The 23,115-nt window shown below is 43.6% G+C and overlaps 2 protein-coding genes across 6 annotated transcripts in view; both read left to right on the top strand.

Moving 5' to 3' along the window:
• The window catches only part of LOC136436634 (protein KIBRA-like), a 42,854-nt gene extending 36,271 nt beyond the window's left edge, over positions 1 to 6,583 (top strand). For both annotated transcript variants that reach the window (XM_066430787.1, XM_066430788.1), the window contains exons 16-24: positions 246 to 438; positions 901 to 1,059; positions 1,432 to 1,770; positions 2,041 to 2,196; positions 2,502 to 2,603; positions 2,777 to 2,869; positions 3,305 to 3,448; positions 3,882 to 4,012; positions 4,359 to 6,583. In XM_066430787.1, coding sequence (XP_066286884.1) covers positions 246 to 438; positions 901 to 1,059; positions 1,432 to 1,770; positions 2,041 to 2,196; positions 2,502 to 2,603; positions 2,777 to 2,869; positions 3,305 to 3,448; positions 3,882 to 4,012; positions 4,359 to 4,431 — 1,390 coding nt within the window. In that variant the 3' untranslated portion in view covers positions 4,432 to 6,583. The remainder of the gene's footprint in view (positions 1 to 245; positions 439 to 900; positions 1,060 to 1,431; positions 1,771 to 2,040; positions 2,197 to 2,501; positions 2,604 to 2,776; positions 2,870 to 3,304; positions 3,449 to 3,881; positions 4,013 to 4,358) is intronic.
• A 704-nt stretch (positions 6,584 to 7,287) lies between these two features.
• On the top strand, positions 7,288 to 21,495 carry LOC136436633 (uncharacterized). 4 transcript variants are annotated; one of them, XM_066430785.1, is made up of 18 exons: positions 7,367 to 7,770; positions 9,696 to 9,770; positions 10,000 to 10,140; positions 10,339 to 10,548; positions 10,821 to 10,946; positions 13,066 to 13,307; positions 14,145 to 14,229; positions 15,836 to 15,997; positions 16,258 to 16,374; positions 16,842 to 16,867; positions 16,982 to 17,159; positions 17,541 to 17,648; positions 18,131 to 18,303; positions 18,783 to 18,896; positions 19,095 to 19,206; positions 19,499 to 19,595; positions 19,939 to 20,038; positions 20,495 to 21,495. In XM_066430785.1, exons 2-18 carry the CDS (start codon positions 9,716 to 9,718, stop codon positions 20,603 to 20,605), a joined length of 2,157 nt encoding a protein of 718 aa, XP_066286882.1. In that variant the 5' UTR covers positions 7,367 to 7,770; positions 9,696 to 9,715; the 3' UTR covers positions 20,606 to 21,495. The 4 variants fall into 4 exon arrangements, 3 of the variants coding, with proteins under 3 accessions (XP_066286882.1, XP_066286883.1, XP_066286881.1); XM_066430786.1 differs by having other exon boundaries at positions 9,997 to 10,140; positions 16,985 to 17,159; XM_066430784.1 differs by having other exon boundaries at positions 9,997 to 10,140.
• The last annotated feature ends 1,620 nt before the right edge of the window (positions 21,496 to 23,115 follow it).

Raw genomic sequence — 23,115 nt, 5'->3', positions numbered from 1 at the left:
CAAACATGACACGATTTTTAGAGAGTGGCTAATGTTCACATGTCCCAGAGCCCCGTCCGATGTGATGGAGTAGATTTTTAAGTGAAAAATACTCTTGAGTCTCTGGCGATTCTTAAAATCGGCGACCTTCTGGCAATAAACAAATACGTCCTAAACTTGTTGACTATGTGACAGTGGCATGATGCAGAGGTGAGTACTACATTGTAGTACAGGTCTAACTGTCCCTTATCCTGTGCTGTCCACAGTTGTGTCCGTGCGGCCCTGCTGCCCTGCCCACCCAACGCCAACTTCACCTTTGCCACCAAGTCAACCTCTGACCTTGCCAACCCTGTGTTTAACGAGCTGTTCTCGCTGCCCGTGATGGAGAACACGCTCTACACCAAGACGCTGCAGATGCACATCTGGGCTCTCGGCAGCGATCAGGAAGAGGACTGTCTGGTGAGGATTGTCTTTAAACTTGACCTACTGTTGTAACTGTATGTAGGAGTTAAATATTTAACCAAGGTATGGAACTCCTAATAAATTTGTACATTTATCTCATCCATCTTTCTTCAGGTAAATTGTGCCAGCAAAACCTGAGTCTCTGTTATGGGATCAGTGATGAGCCTTGGTAGAAGTTCAAAATGTTTAGCCTTTGTGTTATGTCTTTTACCAATATACAAACACATGTATGCTTGGTGCATCAAAAAGACTTACATAATGTGACTACATTACATTTGTAATACCATTTTGATTTTTGGTGAAAAGTTTTTTGCTGGATCATATAATCTGTACCTTTGTACCACTTCCCTCATGACTTCAATTAAAGACGCTAGTAAGGCAATTTGATTTTTTAATGAATAACTTAAGGCTCGTTCAAACAAACAAACAAATAAACAAACCAAACTTGTGTTACTGCAGGGCTGTGCCCAGATCAGCCTGGCAGACTTTGATGCCACGTGCGGACCGGCGGGCACGGTACGGTGGTACAACCTCCTCAACTTCAAGTTCCTGCAGTGCGAGAGCCGCAAGTGCAGCGGGGGGTCCCTGTCCGACTGTCCGCAGACCTCCACTCCCGTGGTTAGTATGCTTTTATTGAAGGGATGATACAATATCTTGTAATTTTCTGATTACTATAGTTGAATTTTATGTCCTCTTTCTCAGTCTTGCTTGCATAGAAAAAAGACTTAGTTGCCAGAAGATTTTGCAACATGCAGATAAGTCTAATTTTGTTATTTCTTGTTCAGTTTTTGGCAAGATGGTATTGTACATGTCTGATGTTATAAATGGTACAGAAGAAATTTAATCAATGTCAGTCATACCTGTTATCCTGGTTCTACCAAAAATCCAGTCAAAGTGGATGAAGTCATTGGAAAAGAAATTGCAATTGCTTATGAAGTAACCTTCATCGCACCCATGACCAAAATGTTTTGTCTTTCATCATTTCTACAGATTCTGGAGGAGCCAGCTGAGCAGTCGGACTCGGTCGGTAGTGAAGTGAGCAGGCCTCACCCCACCATCGCAGAGGAGGACGCCGTGGCAGCCACACAGGAACAGGACAACTCCCTGCACAGAAGCTCCCCCTTGCAGATCATCGAGGAAGTGCTGCAGGCTGGTTTAGACGACACACTCACCCCCAGGGGAGGCAGCGACACACCGACACCGCAGGACTGTAAGAGGTTCACTCAGGAGGAGAATTCCCCGTCGCGGGAAACAGACACGCCAACGCCGGGCAGCCAGGCGCAGATGGGGACCCAGCCCACGTTAGACGATATTATAATGTGTGATAAGGTGAGTTACGGCTTTTTTTACACTAGTTCTCTCACTAGAGTTAGCTTTTAAGTGAATGTACTACAGTTGACGGCTGAATTAGTTATAAATAGTTGTACTTAGATAAGTTCTATATGTTTTGAGATGTTCAAGATACATGAGATAGCATTTTTTTTATTGGCGGAGAAACCAGTTCGTAGCCTTTAGCTAGTAGGAAAGCCTTTGTTGTGTGTCTACCTACCTAATACAATAGATGTAGTAACTGACTTGTTTCCACTGACCATTTTGCAGGAGACCAACACAGAACAGCTGCTGTCCCCAGACGATGCTGTCCACAAAGGCAGGGCCAAGCGCAGCGACCCGCTGAGGAACAGCACGATCGTCCGCTCCAAAACATTCTCACCTGGCAACCGCGTCAACAAACAGTCAGGGCAGTATGTCTGCAAGGTCAGTAACCAATCACATAACTTCCTGTACAACTTCCAATCAAAACAGTTTTTGATAAAACTTGGTAATTATCTGCAAAGTGGGCATCCAATGACGTTATTTCTTGGGCCAATCAGACTACCGATCAGAACAGTTTTAAATCAGAACTTGTGTATTATCTGCAAAGTGAGTATCCAATGACATTGCAGGTTGAGCAACTACCATTCACAACAGTTTTCTTCCCAAATTAATCCTGTCTAGTTGAATACTTGTATGTGTTTTGTGACAGTTTAAGCTGACCTTGTGTGCTTGTGTTTTGTGCTCAGTTGAACCGCAGCGACAGTGACAGCTCCATGCCGCAGTACAAAAAGGGGCCGTTTATCCGCAACTCCATGGAGAGAAGAAGCATGAGGTGGAAGAAAAACATGGTAAGCATTTGAAGAAAACAATCTTGTTACTGAACACACAGTAAGGTCTCCCTCTTTGTTATGGTATTTCTAACTATGTCAAAACTTCAACAGTATAGAAGTATTTTACTTCATTGTTAAATTTTCCAAATGTTGAATATGACAAAGGTTAAACATGTCTCATCTCCCTACAGCAACAAGCTGCATCAAAGGCCCAGAAGGACAAGAGCAGCAAGAGGACGTCCTTAGACCTGGAGCTGGACCTGCAGGCCTTCCGCACCAAGCAGGTAAGGCGGCATTATCCATGATCCTTTTGTTTGGTCAGGGCCCAGTCTCATTGCTACTGCAAATCTTGAAACTTTTGCGGTGGGTTTATTTTTCATGGTTTTTGCACCACAATTTATGACGCTGCAAGTATGCTTTTCTAAAGTATTCTCCTGTACTACAGAATTGATTCAACCACAAATTCCAAAGGCCATGAAGATCTCCTTTCCCCTCCTACTAGTCCTAGCACAAAATAAAATCACGGCAACAGTAAATGAATTTACAGTACTTTTGCATTGCTAGAAAGCCTTGGTTAACTCGTGTAAAATATGAGATTCCAAAGTGCTTTTTAATTTTAGACAAATATGGAAAAGTTGAACTTCTAAGGAAAGATGTAGCATGTATTTATTTATCGACTTTGTCTTTAACGTTTTGTTTATTTGTTTGTTTGTTCCCAGGCTCAGATTGAGGAGGAGATTGTGCGTCTTAAGGAGATCAAACAGCGTCTGGAGGAGCACCAGACCCGCGGGGACGGGCGGCTGCCCAACTGGGTCAGCGAGAACGAGCTCATGCAGAGACTTCTGGTGGACGCCGAGAAACAGGTACTTATTCATCTATGTATCTATCTATGTATCTGTCTTTGTATATATCTATGTATCTTTATGTCTATGTATATATCTATGTACATGTATCTATCTCTGTATTCATCCATCTATCTATCCATCTATCTATATATCTATCTATTTATCTATCTTTGTATCAAAATCATTTGTTCTTTGAGATACCAACAAGAAATTACTCAGCCCAGGCAGCCCAGCTGGTTTCAGGTTCTTCCATAAGAAGACAAAGAAATCATATAGGAATAGATGTATCACGGATAATCAGTACCATATTGAAGACATACATGTATGGCACAGTACACGTCCTTAAACATTCTCATTGTGCCTGCTTCACATAAAAGGATCTACTTGTGGATGTCAGAAGCTGATGAATGAGAGAGGTATGTTTTACTGATCAGTGTACCTGTTTTTCCAGCTGGCCCGGAGAATGGGGGAGTGCGCAGAAGAGGAAAGGAAGAGACAGGAGTTCTTGAAACGAGCCAATAAGGAGATGGCGCGCCTCCGCAAACAGAGCAGCAAGGACCAGCCTGAGAAGGCTTCCTTCAGGTAGGCTACCTGCATATGTTTTCTTGATTAACATGAAGACTCATTTGTATTGGTACAACATTTAGGGCTGTAAGAACAGCCTTCTTTAAACCCCTGTCAGACGTTGACCTCCTATGGTCATATTTGCTGATTACTAAAAGTTTGCCTGTTTTTAAAATGTTCATTACTCAACCTTACTGTACAAAGAAGAGAAAGAAGTATATGTCATCATGACTAATAAAAATGGTGTAGAAACAAGCTAAAGTCAAACATCTGCTATGACTTTCTAGTACAGTATGTGTTTTATATTCTCAAATTCAAAATTTGGTAAACTTTGACTAACGATACTTAATATTGCTGTTCCCAGGGAGAAGATGGCATTCTTCACATCAGTCAACATTAACGTGCCACTGCCAACCTTGCCGGCTGATGACGTTTGATTGACACCCGCCATTCAATCAATCCAGATGTACATGTCAGAATTTGTGCTAAAGATTGGAAAGTCGGGTCTCGCCTCCCCTCCGCACAACAAATGGTACAGTCACATACTCAATGTGTGGTTTTGCTTTCGGAGTGTACCATTGTGCAGGTGGGGAGGTGTCTCCCTTACTGGAACTGACTAGTCAGGTTTGATTCTTGTAAAGCTGGGATGAAAATAAAGACCCAAATCATCAGAATGTCGCTCAATACGTGATATTCTGAACTGACTGGTCAGGACCTCTCTTGTACAGTTCCCCTTCACTAATCATTGTACATATATACAAGAGTATGTATACATAGCAGTAATTCTTAATGGTTTTTGTACCATACAGTCAATGATATCAGTTGGGATACCCTAGATAATGTATTATTCACATCCAGAGAAAAATTCCCCACTTAGATAGTAGGGAGACCCGCCTGGTGATAGTGGTTTAGCCCGATACGGTCCAATCATCAGGCCACAACTGACTGCCTTTGGGCCCAAACATTTTTCTAGAGGGGAGTTCAGGATATGATTCATTACGAGAGACGAATCCTGTTAAGTAGCTAGGCAATTTTTTGTACAGTGTCATAAGATTTTGTAGGCACCTTTCTTGGGTGTCCTGAAGGCAGTTGTAAGTACATATGTAACTTGCTAGTTGTGTACATTTTTACCACTGGATGCCCTACAACTCTTTGTCACATCCCCCATACCTCACAAACAATACCAGCAGTTCCTGAAATATTGATACACAGTTTAGTTTTGAAACCAGGAATCAGCAGATGTTTAAGATGTGTCTAATGTGCCTCATGCGAATCTATGTACCATACCTACATATGTAGCTGTGACGGAATTGACTCTCACAGTCCAGGATTTATTTCATATCAAAGTGCTGTATCACTCTATTCATTTTGTATCAGCTTTTTGTACAGACTTGTGCCTATTCCTACTACAATTCCATATTTATTACATCTTGTACAAACAACCAAGGAAGTTCTATTCTGTTCTATAGAATAGAACAACATTAAAAAAAATGAACATATCCTCTGTGAATGCTCACAACTGCCACCCCAGCCATCTTGTTACGTTCCAGCTACACAAAATGTATTATCCGATTGTTCTACAGCTGGATAAGTTTTGGGGCAAGGCTGGGCGACTGTTGTGAGCATAGCACAAGAGGTAAAAGCTGCATTAGAAGTTACAGTCTTTTTAATTCAAGATGCAAGAAGGACACCCCGAGAAAACACATGTACCTGTCCTGCTCTGTCCACAACTCAGACTCTGATGTGAAACCTGTTATACTTCACTTGTAGGGAATCAAATTCATGCCTCAAATATTCAAAGAGAGAAGTGTATAGGGCAGCCTGTTGGAGCCGGTATTCTGTAGTACCTGGGACCACCTCAGTTGCCATTGCATCATGGACTATAGTGCCTTCCTATCCAATTACTCTGATGTATGTGTCAATCAGATTTCAGTATTCTGGGCATGTCCCATTTAAACTGGAAATGGGTTTGCTATGAAATACTGCATGTACTCCAATACATATGCACTGGTGAAACCTAGGATCACCCTGTAATACACTTGCTGCAATCAACATGATTCTCCCCTTTCCCCCAATATTGGGTTTGATCATATTTTCCCATACTTAGCATGTTAGTCTGGAAATAGTGCCACAAGCAATCCTCTAGTAGGGATGTGTGATAATTAGAGAAGATACAGTAGCTTATATTCACAAATGTAGGATACTTGATGTTACAATGCCCAGTTGTTATATCACTACATTATGTCACAACCCTGGTAATTCTTCTGCAGCATGATCTCCAAGCAGATGTTGGGGGGAAGGTTGTGATGTTTTCTTGCAACCCAACTTTTGTGTTAGGAAAACAGGGAGGCCATAAACATTACAATCTTCCTACCCAACATCTGCTTGAAGATTAACTCATCACGTGTTAAGTCTGGTTAAAACTGATCATCTCATTTTCTTGGGGTCTTCCCAGTCTTAATGTTAAGACGCACCAGAAGTTGTAGGAACCTTGTGGCAATGAGAGGGCATCCATGTGGCCAGGACTTATGTACACTCCTCCCTACTGTATCCTAAATTAAAATATGACTTTTATATTTTGCATAACAACTGGACTGAGTCGTCTCTTATTTCTTACTTATTTTCTATGGACTTTGTAAGGTAAAAAGAAATCTTATGGAAATACCTCAATCCTGAAAGTATCTGTTGAGATGGAAGAGCCGTAGCATTTCTCTTAAATTAAGTTGGTTTGAGGCTGATTCTTCCGCACATCTGCTTGAAGATTTGACACAGTTACTCAAAGCATTGGAGGTATGTGGCAGACACGCAATGCTGCATGGAGGGTTTCACAGACTCTGAGAGACAAGTAAGGGGCGGACCAGAAATGAAATAGTGGGCTGAGTGTGAAAATTGGTAGATCAGGAAAGATCGTGTGTACACGCATGTAAGTGAAGAGAAAAAATCGCACAGCCTGAGGCAAAATACAACAATATGAATTTAAAGTGGACAAGGAAACTATGCTAAAGGACACGGAAACTGCCCTTTCCTTGACACGGAACTGTGACGGAATACCAGATAATGTCACCAGGCATACTTGGCAGCCTTAACAATGTCAGTTGTTGCCTCAGGCGGTCATTTATCTATCCTCTCGAACGCAATTACAAATTCACATTCCCGAAAGAGACGCCCAGACTTTTCAGTCCCGTCCTGTTTTGTCTTGATGTCACAATTCTTATAAAATCTTTCTGAATTCAATTTCTTAATCAAGTCGAAAACGGAAATTTCCTTTTAAGGTCATAAAATTCTCTTGTCCATCTGCGTTATTGATCAGTCGCTTCAACAGAAATACATGTTTGTTGTAAACACAGTGCATTACTTAACATCTTCGCTTGACAGGATACTGGCAACATGAGCCGGAGTTTCCTCGTGCCTCGGGAGCTCAGTGTGAGGGTCGGGAAAACCCATGACGATCTAAGTCACTTGTAACGCGTTACCAACCACCATGTGATCGGAGGATACGCAGGTAGAATTTCCCTGCAGTGGACATCTTGATCATGATGTTCTGAACATTTCTTAATGTCTAGCAGTGTTAAGTCTTATCGTTTGATCGTAACGTCTTGAATGTGTCTTGACTTGAGCCGTTTACTTGTTGTGCTGTTGGCGTTCTTCATTCTTCAGCCGTATTCTAGAAACTTCGGGATCCACAACGAACCGTGACAAAGCATAAACTCCCAAAGTACAACGTTGACTTAGTCTGGCCGGGTGAGAGGCGTTTGAGAGATCACGAGGTGGCGAAAGTAAGTACATGATGCTTCTTTGTTACCAAACGTATATTTTCCATACCTTTTCACAGCTCATGGTTGCGGTGTTTTTTAAAGGTCACGTCCAACGCCATTTCTCTTTGAGACGCATTCCTTGAATGTACATGTGTAAAGCCCCTGTTCCACAACATGAAAATCGAGTACTCGTCCGTGTGACAGGGGCTTAACCAGTCTAGCCATCTTCCTTTTGTATTATTTGAAGTTATGCTGTAAAGACAGAAATCTTCGCGGTGGTTTTATGTTCACGGTTTCCGCAATGAACTCTTTACCGTAAACTTAAAAGCATCGCGAAAAGTTTGCCCGTCTGACCCCTTGGCACTAACACCCCCATTCCACTCGGGGATCGGGCGGGTTGACAGATAGCTCTGTCAACGAATTTCATATTACTTCTTCGGCTGCAAACTTAACCTAAACCAAAAATATGCAACTCATGCGGGTTTGTATATAACGTTACGCACAGGGTAGTTGTGCACAGTATACTGTAACGTTACATGTTGAAGTATTATGAGGCACCTGTTGTGGCAAGCGCACGAATACTTAGAAGGCACGATTGTACTGTACTAAAATAGCAAAGCTTGCCACAGCACTAGTATTCCACTTTATTTCCAGTTTCAGGAGTGTGCGATGTTTGTCGAGGACATGATCTACTCACTACGTGCAGTACTGCGGTATTCTGATTTATCTACAAATACCGTACATGACGATATGTACGGTCGGAAGGGACCGAAACAAATTCATGGTCAGGAGTCGTCTATAGCACCCTTGTTGAGTAGGTGTGAGGCCGTACACTGATTTAATAGCTATCTTGGTTTCTGACCAGAGTTTCTGACTGACTGTCCGCAAAGCTACCGGTGTTTCCATTATGTGACTGAAGCGCTGCTATTGTTTCAAACGCGAACATAAATCCACCGCGAAAACTCCATTTTCTCCGTCCCGCGAAATTAATTCCCCCCGAAATTATTCTGTTTTTCAAACTTTGACCTGTTAGATATGTTTGCAAGAATGTCGGCGTGTATTGTCAATTGTACTGTACGGAAATTCACTGCGCGGTTTGTAGAACTGAGAACGTCGTTGAACCGATTACGGGGTTTAGGGGTACGGGTATCAAATGCAAGTGTTCTGCAACCGTTTGACACGGAAGTAAATTTTTTCGTTTCCTTAAGCCCCTGTCACACTTGTGCGTATATACAAGCCCGCATGAGTTGCGTATTAACATGTTTTTGGTTTAGGTTAAGTTTGCAGCCGACGAAGTCATTTTTTTGGTTTGATAATTAGACTGCTCAACGGTGGGTCAAAGTAGAAAACAACTTCCTCCCTGCAAAATTTACTTAAACCAAAAAAATGTTACTGCGGAACTCATGCGCACTTGAATATACGCACATGTGTGACAGGGCCCTTAAAGCCTATTGCATGTGCCGTTTACAGCACGTTGTTACATATGAAGGGAAATGATTTCAGTGTCGACTTTATGATTTCACTGTCGACCTTGTATGGTTGGTTTTTGTGTGTGGGGAACGGACTAACTGAAAAAAAGAGTTTTTCTTCTATTACCACAATAGCTGTGGTAGTTTTAGATAGCGAAACAAGATTATGTATTCATTGTCATTGCTTGGTTGCTTAATTTTTCGTGGACGGAATCCGACGGACTAGCAACTACAGTAGCTGTGGCCTTTTAAAGATCCTCAATATTTAATATCCACGCCGTGGATATCATACAATCTGGTCAATTTTGCTTGAATGTTCTTGTAGTGAAATTGCACAAATCATTTATGCATTTCTAGTCTATTTCTGCGGTATGGTACAAGAGGTATTTCAGGTTCGATACCATCAAGTTCGACTAAGACAAAACAGAAATATCGTTACGCTAAATGATTTTCTTCTGCAATCTTTGTTATACACAGACTCCTCGTGGAATACTAGTATGAGTGCCATCCTTAAAATCGCCTTGCTGCTTCCCTGTATACTGGTGACTGCAGGTATAGTTTGTTTTATAAAGTGATGGTTTCATTTTGGGAATGAAAATTATAGTCTTTTCTTAGTTAGAACCATTTACATGTAAGCATAGATGTTGTGTTTACATTTGTCTTGCTGGTGTTATGCTTCGCAATTTTTTTCACGTGTACGTGGTTAAAACGTTGCATCAATTTTTCCATTCCATATTAAGACATCTTTACTCTTATCATAACTATTCCTTCTATAAAGTAGGAGATAAAATCCGTCTGCCGCGCGGTCCCAGTCCGCGAGAGGGCGTTGTTGAGGTTTGGCATGACATGCATCCGGTCTGGTCCAGGATTTGTCACAGAGACTGGGACACGAACGACGCCAAGGTGGTCTGCCGACAACTGGGTACGTTTGAGCACTTTTTTTGTAAACCTCTCCACACTTATTTTTGGACGGGCGACAGTCACTTGCCCGACCGGTATTCAGTGCAGAAGCCAATGCTGTACATGAACTGTTCGTCGATATCTGTCTGACTGATCAAGACCTGTGAAATGATCTTTTTAGAAATCTTTGTTCACCATAATACCTTTTACTGATCTTCAGGCTTCACCCGAGCCGTGGAGACAGTGGCGGTCCTAGGAGCGGACCTAAGGTACCCCCCACCGAACGGTACAGACGACAGTCCCGACACGCACTACTGGCCACAGACTCTGCAGTGTGTCGGTACGGAGGCGTCACTGAGCGACTGTCCTCATGGCGGCTGGAACATACACAACTGCAGCAAGCCGAGCGAAAGCGCTGGCGTCTTTTGCAGTGAGTTCACACATTTCAACACGCAGATGGGGGTAATGATAACATGGTACAATGTAACGTTAGGCAGAACTTCCACGTTAGCAATTAAGTAAGCGAGTCATTAGACATTACAGAAACTTTTAAAATTTTGCAGAAGGATGATCCAAGTGTTTTGAGGTAACGTTACCAGATCCAGAGAGCCGGGAACAAATGAAAGAAACACCATAATCAACACTTGACCTACTTGTACACTTGACAAAAAAATTGTCACTAATACATATCAATATGTACAGATACCGGTGACTGTGACTTTGATAGCCACTCTTGCGGATACCATCAATACTGCAAGGTCGGGTCTTGCCAGGGCTGGGGTCGACGTCCTCCCCCGATCCCACCCGCAAACAGCACCGCCGGCTCAGGTAATTACATAGCTCTGTAGGACATAGGATCTTAGACCACATAGTGAGTAGACATCTGTGTCTGATTAATGATCAATAAAGGCAGGAGCCCACGTGCTCCTACATTCAGTCTTGACCAGACGACGAGAGTGTGCACATCTATTCTTTCCTACACTGGTGGACAGCGGTGTGTTGCCGCTTTCGAGCGGCCGAACCTGCGCAAAGACGCCATCCTAAAGCCTTGGCCCGCTACCATGCCTCCTGTATCGCCCGGTGATGAGACCATCGGCTCCCCGAGAGACCGTCGCCCGTGCTGCGTTGCCCGACTGCCACGTCGACCGCCGACCCCAGCCTGCCGCCTTGCCTAGCCGTTCGTTTAGATGTAGTGTGCCCGCCTACCGCCGCATCGCACCGCCAACAGACCATCAATACTGCAAGGTCGGGTCTTGCCAGGGCTGGGGTCGACGTCCTCCCCCGATCCCAGCCATCTCTGCCTGCCGTCGCTGAAGCCAGAGCCACCGGCCGCCACGTGTGCAGACCACGCTGCCGTCTCCCTGCCCCACCATGCCGCCTGTCAAGCAGTCAACCCACCCGCCCCGACTGAGGAGCCATCGACGCTACCACCTCGTGCCGCAACTGCCTGCAACCTTCCACGGCCACCCTGCCTGCCTGCGACCGTCAGCTGGCCACGCTGCAGCCGCGCCAGCCCGTCCCAGACCTCGGACCGTAGAAACCTCGCTGAGCCTCGCGCCGCCGATCGTCGACCGCCGACCCCAGCATGACAACCCCGCTACGCCATATCGCCGACTCGGAAGCTTGCCGCTAAGACTCCGCTGTTCATGACAACATCTGAACTTTGCGACCTGACGTGACCCGTGCGATCCTCACTGCGAACTTTTAAAGAAATTCTCACTTGCTCCAGGAAGACCACTGAACTTTTGCCCGTAAGATAAGACCTACGAACTTTTGTGGTTCTGAGTAAGGTACCGTACACAAATTGTATGTAACAGTTAGGTGTTGACCTGGTCCATTTTCGTACGCCTACGGGTAACGTCTATGCCGATCAAACCTTTTCTTGTTTTATACGTTGATGTTGAAATTGTATGTGCTTGCCTAGTTAGATAGGACGACTGCCTGCGGGCCAAATCTACCTACTAGAAGTACTTTTTGGTTGTTGCCTGGAGACCACGATGTAGCTTCCTGGTCTCGGATCAATCTGCCCTGCTTGGGAATTATTACTGTGCTATGTAATATTTAAAAATACAATGTTCTCCATCTGTTTGTGCTTCAACGATTTTCTCTGCAGTAGTCCGTCAACTTATGTTATTACCAGCTTGTCGCTAGAACTGCAATACCAAGCACTTGTCAAAATAGTAACACGCTGGGACCTGCTGTTTTCCCACCATTTTCTCAACTATTTGTCGGTGTCACAGACACTAGGACACCAGTAACGACTTGATACATCCTGTTTTTGTAACTTTATTGAATTTGTGTAACAGACGACGGGGACGTCGTCTACCCCCCGGCGGTGAGGGGTGTAGGACATAGGATCTTAGACCACATAGTGAGTAGACATCTGTGTCTGATTAATGATCAATAAAGGCAGGAGCCCACGTGCTCCTACATTCAGTCTTGACCAGACGACGAGAGTGTGCACATCTATTCTTTCCTACAGCTCTGCTTACCGACATTGCAGTGCTCTCGAGGATAGAGTAGCTCGAACTGTTTCTGGACTAGAGTTCGAATCCCGGGCGTCGGTTCTCACCCGTTAATCTCGAAGATGTTACCATTGTCACGGGGATGGAAAACGAGAAGGTTGCGCGTCAGGAAAAAAACCCAGCCAGAAAACGTTGCAATTTTCCACCTAAACATCTGCATGTATGCTGCAGGTATGTTGTACTTGGTATGTTGGAAAGTTGCTCTATCCGACGGGCATGAATACTGGACAGGGTTATAGGGAAGGGTAACAATCTTTAGAATGGGACACTAAGCTGTGGCACACTGTCGAAAAGGGCATGGATAACTTTTTATGGTACATTGGCATTGGGTGTTGTCTGTCCTTCTCGTCATACAACCAGTGGAAGGCTAGCTTTCAAATAGCCAAACTGGATCGAGTTATACCTTTCAACTTTCTCTCCAGGACAATGCATGGCGACCAATGTCTCCGGTTCAGCGCAGTTGGTGTCCCCCTTCCTGCACAGTAGCACAAGGTGCATGGAGTTCGCTTACTTCATGCACGGCAACGCCACCATGCGACTTGCCGTGAGACTGTGGGTGGACTCGCTACCAGCGGAAGGGAACGCTCTTTGGATGATGTCGGGCAAGCTAAAAGACGACTGGCACGTCGCTAGGATTGGAATAGGTGTTGATAAAAATTTCCAGGTAGACTAAAATTTCACCTTCTTATAGGTGGAAAGACTCGTGACTGTGACTTGGAGACAAAAGATTACGCATGTGTCGGGTATGACATGTCCATCTTAGTATATCATAGCGGTGACGCAATTTTTGTCTTGGTATATTATAACACATGACATAGTATTGAGGAACCGATTTCAGACCTATCCAGATTTACATGCATGACATCATTTGCTACGGCCGCGTGGCGCGTTGGATACACCCGATCCCTCGATCTCGGAAGTTAAGCAACGCGCGGTCCGGACAGTGCTTGGATGGGGGACCAACCAAGGACGTCCGGATTGCTGTAGCCTCACGAAGCTTTCCACGAAATCGTCTTCCGGGAGGGACGTAAAACGGGGGTCCCGTGCTCGAGGAGGTGCCTCGAACACGTTAAACAGCCTCATTACCCTACACATTGGGTACCTGCCTGTGGCACTGGCTGCAAATACACCTGATATTATTATTGATAAGCTACGGAAGCCCAGAACGACAAAAGTTCGCAAGCCTCCGCAGGGGCGCTCACAGACCTCCGCATTGGCTGTGTGCTTACAGACCTCCGCATAGGCTGTGTGCATACAGACCTCCGCATAGGCTGTATGCTTACAGACCTCCGCATAGGCTGTGTGCTTACAGACCTCCGCATAGGCTGTGTGATTACAGACCTCCGTTTAGGCGGCTGTGGAGGCATTTTTTTGGAGGCCTGTGAGGTTTTGTCGTTCTGGGCTTTCGTAATAAGCATTTTCTTTGGTCGTCACATTTGTTGATAATGACACCACAATGTATATCTGTTTCCATCTTCTCTCTTTCTTCAACTCTCTTCAGGTCATGTTCGACGGCGAGGTGATCGATGGTTCTGATGGAATCGTCGCCATCGATAACGTCACTCTCAGTGACTCGCCATGTCAAGGTGAGAGGCACAAAAGTACTGGTAATGCACAATTTTTGAAACAATACACCCAGAAAAGCAAATTGATGTCATGCACGACCAGAAAGATCGTAACCCCACACCTATCATCTCAACAACAGAACACTCTTGCAAGTTTTAGCCACACTGTGGGAAAACTCGTGACGACAAATCATATGAGAAGCCGAGTACAACTGAAGTTACTCCTACAATAGAAACCATTTGTTGCATCGCTGTCCGCTTCCAAAACTGTTTAGGAAATCAGCTGTAACGTTAGATGTGATCATCTGCAAAAACACAAGAATGGGGTGATTGGAATCACTTCATCTAAAACAAGAGTCCGAAGACCCAAAATCTCCATGAAATTTGTTTTTATATATGATGTGTTTTATTTGCCCTAGTTGTTTGTTTTTGCCGCTGGTTGTTTTATTTTATGTGCCAAAGGGTATCCACATACAGGTTTGGTAGTGTTCCCATTTGTGGTTTGACCACCACCTGTTGGGACCTGTTGGGAATAGTTGACCTAGATAAGAGACGAACAGATGGTGCGACCTCAAAGCCCACAATAGAGTAGATATTTCTCATTATTTATGCAAATTCAGTCCGAATTTGCATAATTACCACTTTAGTTTGTACATCTCTGTCCAACCCACCTGCGTACCAAATATCATGAAAATCTGTCGCTCCTTTCTTCAGTTATTCTCCTTTGAATATTTTTACAAATACGCCATTGCAGTTCCAATGGCACATACCAGGGGGCCCAAAATCGACCTTGACGTTTCTCCTCCCAGCACCTACCCACAAACCAAATATCCTTACGATCCATCTACACGTTCTATAGTTATGCTGATTCTACGCATCCGGTGACACATACATACACACACGGTGACACAAACATACACACACGCGCACACACGCGCAAACACACTAACTTTGCATGATTTGCACTTCAATGTGTACATCTCTGTCCAACCTACCTGCGTACCAAATAACATGAAAATCTGTTGTTCCTTTCTTCAGTTATACCCCTTTAGAACATTTTTACAAATAGGCCATTGTAGTTCCAGGGACACTAACCAGGGGGCCCAAAATCGACCTTGATCATTCTCCTCCCAGCGCATACCCACATACCAAATATCATTACAATCCATCAACACGTTCTACAGTTATGCTGACTTTAAGCATCCGACGACACCCATGCAAACGATTTACCTCCTTACTAATGCAAATTCGGTCTCATTTGCATAGTTTGCACTTAAGTGTGTACATCTTGGTCTAACCTATCTTTGTACCAAATAACATGACGATCTGTCGATCCTCTCTTCAGTTCTTCTACATTGAAGATTTTTACAAATACGCCATTGCAGTTCCAGTCACACATACCAGGGGGCCCAAAATCGACCTTGACCTACCTCCACTTAACACCCACCCACATACCAAAAATCATCACAATCCATGTACAGGTTCTACAGTTATGGTGACTTTAAGCATCCGGTGACACATACATACACACAAACACCAAACGCAAGCAAAACAGTATATCCATGAAAAAGCCTTTTTTCATGGAGATAACAACATATCCTGCCCTTTTCTTACATTCTACCGGCAGCACGTAAATGTTCGGACCTGCCCGTCCCTGCGCATGGATATGTGATGTACGATGGTGACGCGGCGCACTACGGCTGCTGGCCCGGGTACCAGCTACTCCAGCCGTCTAACCGCACCTGTCTGGGCAACGGGAACTGGACTGGAGATGCGACTGTCTGTCAAGGTGCGAGTTAAGCTTTTTTTTTATTTCACAAAACGTGTGGTGTCTGGCAGTCGGTTATTCGTAGATTCGGAATTCAAAGTACCAAGGCCAGGGGCAACGTTTTATTGATTGTATTGATTCTTTTGCGTTTCTATCTGTATCTGTATGCATACAGTCGGAATAACCGCCCTTTGGCGTAACAGACAAGCTAAGTTTCAAGTTGCAGAAGACGTTACGAAAGTCCCAACACTTATAGTTGTCCATCCTTTTGTGATTGGCAGGTCGGTCAGAAGATTATGTACCCTTGATCGCCGGAGTAGCTGTGTCCGTGTTCCTCCTGGCAGCTATTGGCGGGACAATCTACAAACTACACCGGCGTCAGAACAGGCATCTAATCGGTACGGCAATCACAAATCTAAGCAGATGTTGGGAAGGGTGGATCGTTATGTTCTCTGACTGGCTCGCTTCTGCGTTTTTTTTGCTATCCACCTTTCCCGTGTCTCAGCAAAAACGCGGAAAACGTTACGATATTACGGCCTTATATCTTTTTAAAGACTCAAGATTTTCTGGTTGTTTGGTTGGTTGGTTGGTTGGTTGTTTGTCTGGTTGGTTGGTTGGTTAGTTGGTTCATCAGAATCCATTTCCCCTCGTTTGTCTGATTAATTATTGTGAACCCCAAAGCTAATTAGCCTGAGTACCATCCTCCGTAGTGACCGCTGGCTAAAAAAATCGCTTGAACCACGGAGTTTTTGTTGTTGTTGTTGAGCCAGCGGTCACTACGGAGGATGGTACTCGGGCTTGAAGCTAATGGCTTCAGAGAGCGAACATTTTTTCCTAACGAGACATTTCTATTTTCTCACAACAGCAGCCAGTCGTCGGGAGAGAGCCGAGGTGAGTCCTTAAATACAATCATGATGCTTCTCCGTGATAGATCATGGCTCTTTTACCTTTTTGTCGGGTATAGTGCTTCAGTTTTCTCTGGTTCATGATATTCCCGTCCATTAGCAGAATGAATATGGCAGAGAGTGTCCCAGACGACTGAGACCGCTGGAGTTCTCCCGGGACCGCATTACCCTGGGCCGGCAGCTGGGGAAGGGTCAGTACGGAGTGGTGTACAAGGCGGAGGCCTGGCAGATAGCCGGGAGCCGCACCTGCACTAACGTGGCCGTCAAACAGCTCATATGTGAGTAGTAGTAGTAGCAGGTGTTGGGTTGGGAAATCGTAACGTTTTCTGGCTGTTCTGATAACCGTCCAAACATCACTGAGTGTGTTGATAGTTATTCATCTAGTTCACACAGAAAACGTCAACGAGGCAGCCAGAGTTTTCATACCAACATCTGTTTGGAGAATATCCCTTTCTTGTTGATTGCTTGCTAGTAGTAACGTGTGTGCTGGTGGAAAATGTTGAGTAAATGTCATTATTTCTATTCTCTAGTCTTCATCTCCCATTGTAGCCTCTTTCCTTTCTTTCATCATGAACACTGGACTGTGCGAATTGTGTCATGGTCATAGAAGCTATTTGAAAGTATCCATTTTACATCAGATACCGTTGCCATGGCTACAGTGTCGTCATCAGACGCCTACATGACGTTCCACAAGGAGCTGTTGTTGATGGAGGGTTTGGAGCAGCATCCAAACGTCGTGTCACTGCTGGGCTGCTGCACACGCGAAGGTACGGGCTTTCCATTCTGCCTAACGTTTGACTTTATAACACTGTTTTATCCTTTATCCCTACAGCAAGCAATAATGGTACTTACATGGGGTAAAAAGAACTAAATTCTGATATGAGATTTAATATATTTATTGGCATATCTTGGTGCAGCGGTTATTGACGATGGCTGTGACTTATTTGTGTACGTGTTTTCGCTCCTTTTGTACGCCACTTGAAAGCATGTAAAACATGCAAGGAGATACACAGACTTGGAGATGGAACAAGGAGTTCCTTGTGGTACGTCTCTTAGAATATCCAAGCTGCTATGTGACCAATACTTTTCTGTGTACATCTTTTCGCTCCTTTTGTACGGGGCGTCCAGCAAAGACGTAGACAAAACGGATCAGTTGAAAAAGACGAAGACTTAAACGAAAAGACATAAAACGAGCAGAAACCCTACATCTGCTTGGAGGGTACATAACAAACACCTTGTTGTTCCCTAGAACCATTCTACCTGATCCTTGAGTTCGTGTCTGGCGGCAGCCTGCAGTCCTTACTGCGCAAAAGTCAGCCGGACGAGGACCCGGGGGGAGCCGGGACCGAGCTGACCAACTCCGAACTGACCAAGTTCGCCATGGACGTGGCGAGGGGCATGGCTTACCTGGCCTCAAAGAAGGTGAGCAAAAAAACTACCACCAACAGGCAGCTTTTGTATATCATCTTATAGGCTACGTTGGCTAGAACCACTTGCATTAACGCCTTAAGGTAAATTGTGTAGACAATCCAATAATTTCTATTCGTAGACACAGCACTACATTTTTATAATTTGTAATTTTGGCGATCTAACATATCAGTTCCATACTCTCCGCCATACATTCAATACAATACAATTGTTGTGTGGTGTAATATAATTTGATAGGTGAACTGCTTGATCAATAGATTAACTGACTGATTGATTGATTGATTGTTTGGTTGGTTGATTGATTGATTGAAAGCTAGCTAGCTAGATTGATTCTTCGTGATGTTCACGACAATCGACAAAGTATTAACATACATGTACCTAATCTATTCATAGAACACTACAAAAAGCAGTTTTTAGATTTTGCACCTTTGTAAAGTGCTAATCGTCCATGTTCTTTTTCTCTCCTCCTTTAGATCATCCACCGTGACTTGGCCTCCCGGAACGTGCTGGTGACGGACGACAGGGTCAGTAAGGTGTCGGACTTCGGCATGTCCCGGCGGGGCGAGGAGTACGAACGGACAACGGAGGTGAGCATGGAGTACATGGAGAGCCCACATCAGGGCAAATCCTTGTCCTTTGTCATGAAAATATAACCTGGACAGCAACACAGGTTGTTTTTCTGCATGACAACTGGCATCTTCAAGTAGATGAATCGACATTCGGATGACAACTATACTTCTGCCAAGAAATTGCAGGATCTACGATATGTTCTGTCCCCTCTGCAGGTACCCCTCCCCGTACGGTGGATGGCCCCGGAGTCGCTGTTCGAGGGCAAATACACCAGCAGGAGCGACGTCTGGTCCTTCGGCGTTCTGCTGTGGGAGATCGTCATGTTCGGTAACGTCTACCCTCCTCATTATCGATAGAAACTCTCGCCGATAGGTTAGCTGCAGTCACGTGATTATGACGTAAACTAGCGTCCGCCATCTCAGCGGTGGATTAAACACATTACGTCCAACCCAAAATGTCTGTATTTGCCTCTTCATATTTAATGAGCACCAGACGGTAAAATTTTGACTGTTAGAAAATGTATATACTGTGGAACAAAGGCATATAATACTAAGTGGAAGAAAGGCAAACTGAAATACTCCAAACCTGTCTTTATAACAAGAGATTGTTTTCATGGTAGGCAAGACTCCGTACCCTGGTATGACGAACCACGAGGTGCGAGACAGAATCAAGGACGGGTACCGCATGGACAGGCCCAGGAACTGCGAGGATCACATGTAAAGTTCAGAAATAGTTATCTATTCTTGTCATACGCAGCTTATTCCCTGATGATATCTCTTGATTGTCATGTGTAGGCATCAACGGTAAATTCTGGGCGACAAGCAGCATGTCAGCGGCAATTGGCATTTTTACCGAATCACACGCATGCTGAGTTTTCTGGTTTGACACGGGTAGAACCAAAATAGCTATCAAACTGGAAGGCTAAATGTGCCAGCGACTGTCATCAGCACTAGTAATGCGTGTAAAGCTTAGCTCTTAGTACAGGCTTCTTTTTCTGCTTAATGTTGATCCTTAGTTGCAATCCATATTCAAACCAAACTCATGCCTACTTTCTTGCAGGTACGACTTGATGACCACCTGTTGGGCTGAGGATCCGGAAGACCGCCCAGACTTCTCCGGGATCGTTCTTAATTTGGAAAACGAGATGGAGGAGAAAATGGTATGGTAATTTCCAAGCAGATGTGTGGCTTCCACTTGTTTTCCACGACGCTTTGTATCAAATCAATTTTTTGTTTCTAGAGGCACGCGTTTTCCTCTTCTCCTCTCGCAGCATTCAAAGGACGAACAAAAACTCCAAGACAGGCGTGTAAAACAAACTGAATCCGCACGTCTGCTTTTATTAGATCAATGATGTTAAACTGTACGGTTTGTTGTAGGGACATTGGTAGATTCATCACAGTGTGTACAATCAAACTAAACATTATTGTGTTTCATGGAATAATACATGATAGATTGTCTTTTCAGTTAAAATGGGAATACGAATAGTCTTAAATAATTGCTTATATAGATACGAGTTTTCATATATACATGTAGATATATTCACTCTTTACCCTTTCTGTGACACGAACGTAATGGATACTTTTATGTTCTTATTAGTGTGAACTTTGACCCGCAGGATTACTTTGTTTTGGGGATTGACAATGAAGGTATGACGTCAGATGAATCCCAAGACAGCAGGTCCAACAAGATGGTGTCTGTCATCATCCATGAAGAGACAAAACTTTAGGGTTTTACAAAAAATACCAATTGCAATATTGGAGAGAGAGAAGGGGGGAAGAATGCTTTACCATACATTGTATATTTCATCTTGGTGATGATAAATGTATTGATAATTCTCAGATATCATATCTTAGTATCTACGATAACTCTATCGTACCGGCAAACTGTATTTCTTTGAATGCTTATATAACTACATATTTAGAATCCATGCTGTGATATAACGTATCTTCATACAATTGATACAGATGGTAAGAAACAAATAAGTGTTGAAGATTTCATTTACATTTTTACAATTCTTTTACTTTGTACGATTCCCTAATGATGTTTCATGTAATCTATTAATCTGACTATATCATGTTATCTGTGATAACGAATGTCTAATAATGTATCTGTAGGGTACTTTTTGAGAGTCAGGGTGATGATACACCCGAGAAGAGTAAATGGTTAACTATTGTCAATGGTACTTTTGCCGAGTTGTTGGTTTCCTGCAGGCCGAGGGGCGTTATCAATAGATGCGAATATATGCGAATTCTGTGATCATCTATATGTTGAAAACGTTTTTTACTCGACTCAGTCGACTGTACCTTATATGAAACTGAGCGCCAATCGCTGTTTAAGACAATACAACTAGACAAGAGATGTGATTGTCAAAGTAGGGCACATTCAAGTACCTGATGTCATGCACGAATGAACATATAGTGGAGACAGTATGTTTCCATGTGTCTTAAAAATCATGATAGGTGTATAAATTAATATATTATGTAGTGTTTTGATACATTGTTTTTAGCGTAAGAATGTAGTATTTTGGTTTTAATATTTTGTATTTTACATTCATTGGACCATATGTGGTCAAATGTGCATTTTATGTTATATGCAATAAAGATTATTGACTAAATATAGCAGGACCATGACCACCTGGCTAACAGAAATACAGTGTGATTTATGAACAACTATGAGAAACACAAAATCACACTGAATAAAAATACTCTTTTTGCACAAACAAGAGATTTATTCAACTGACGTTTCGATATTTTATACCCATAAACCCCGTAATCGGTTCAATGACATTCTGTGTTCTACACACTGATGCGCAGTAAAGCTCCTTCTTCTCACTTTCTCACCCTGACGCCTTTAGGCCAATGGCCTGTAAGTTGTAAGCCTCTTGGTGAACTCTCTCCATACTGCTCTATCCTCAGTCATTTTCTTCACTACTTGGAAGTTTGGTTCTTCTCTTCTGGTAATCTCAACGATTTGGTCTAGCCACCTCTTTCTTGGTCTGCCTGCTGGCCTTTTCCGTACAATACAATTGACAAGAGACGCTCTCAGACATATCTTACAGGTCAGAGTTTGAAAAACAGAATATAACTTCAAATGATACGAAACTTCTCAAAAGGAAGATGGCTAGACTGGTTACATCCCCCTCACACGGACCAGAATCGAATATGCTTGTCGTCGTCAGAAGCTAATTACATGTAATAAGGCCGCCTCATTTTAAAATCGACAGAGGTTCGCAAGTATTTTCGCCTTAAAATCTAAACATGGTGACCTGCGAACATCGGCCGATTGCACTCGATGATTGAGAGAACACTGAGCGTAATACTGTCGAACAAGGCATATAGAGATCGCAGACTCGTCGGTCGATAGATTTTGGTGTTGTGCAACTTGTGGGACAGGTGCATTACACATGTACGCACGGAATGCGTATCAAAGGGAAATGGTGTTAAATGTGATCTTTGAAAAACGCCGCAACTGTGAGCTGTAAAAACAATGTGACAATATATACGATTGGTAACATAGACGAAGCATCATGTGATGTCTCCAACCACCTTGTGATGTCGCAAACGCCTCTCACCACCACACTAATGTTGTACTTAGGAGCTTATGCTTTGTCACGGATCTTTGTGGATCCCAAGTCTCTGGAATGCGGGTGAAGAATGAAGAACGCCAACACGGTAACAGGGCGACAAGGAAACGGTTCTAGACTTTAGTCAAGACGCTTTCAAGACGTTACGGTCAATCGATAAATCTTAACGCATGCTAGACATTAAGAAATGTTCAGAACATCATGATCAAGATGGCTGCAGGGAATGTTTACCTGCGTATCCTCTGGTAACTCACATGGTGGTTGGTAACGCGTTACAAGTGACTTAGATTGTCATGGGTTTTCCCGACCCTCACACTGAGCGCCCGAGGCACCAGGAAACTCCGGCTCATGCAGCCATTATCCTGTCAATCGAAGATGTTTTAGTTGTACACACACAATGTGTCTAAGTCTCTAAGTATGTTTTTATATTACAGAATGCAACATCGTTTTATTGATGTGGCAGCTCAGTGGTAGGCATAAACATCGACGTCATTCGATCATTTGCACATCGTGAGATCGGATCAATGTAAGAGGGGCAAGAGAAATTTGTGAAATGAAAAAGCAATTTTCGAATACGCTTCCATGCAGAACGTTAAATGTGGAAAGGTTGCATAGTGATTGTGACATCAACACCTCATTTTCTGTAGCTATAA

The sequence above is a fragment of the Branchiostoma lanceolatum genome, chromosome 6, assembly GCF_035083965.1.
Source record: "Branchiostoma lanceolatum isolate klBraLanc5 chromosome 6, klBraLanc5.hap2, whole genome shotgun sequence".
NCBI lineage: Eukaryota > Metazoa > Chordata > Leptocardii > Amphioxiformes > Branchiostomatidae > Branchiostoma > Branchiostoma lanceolatum.
The sequence above is the reverse complement of the archived record's forward strand: the minus strand, read 5'-3'. Positions and strand labels throughout refer to the sequence as shown.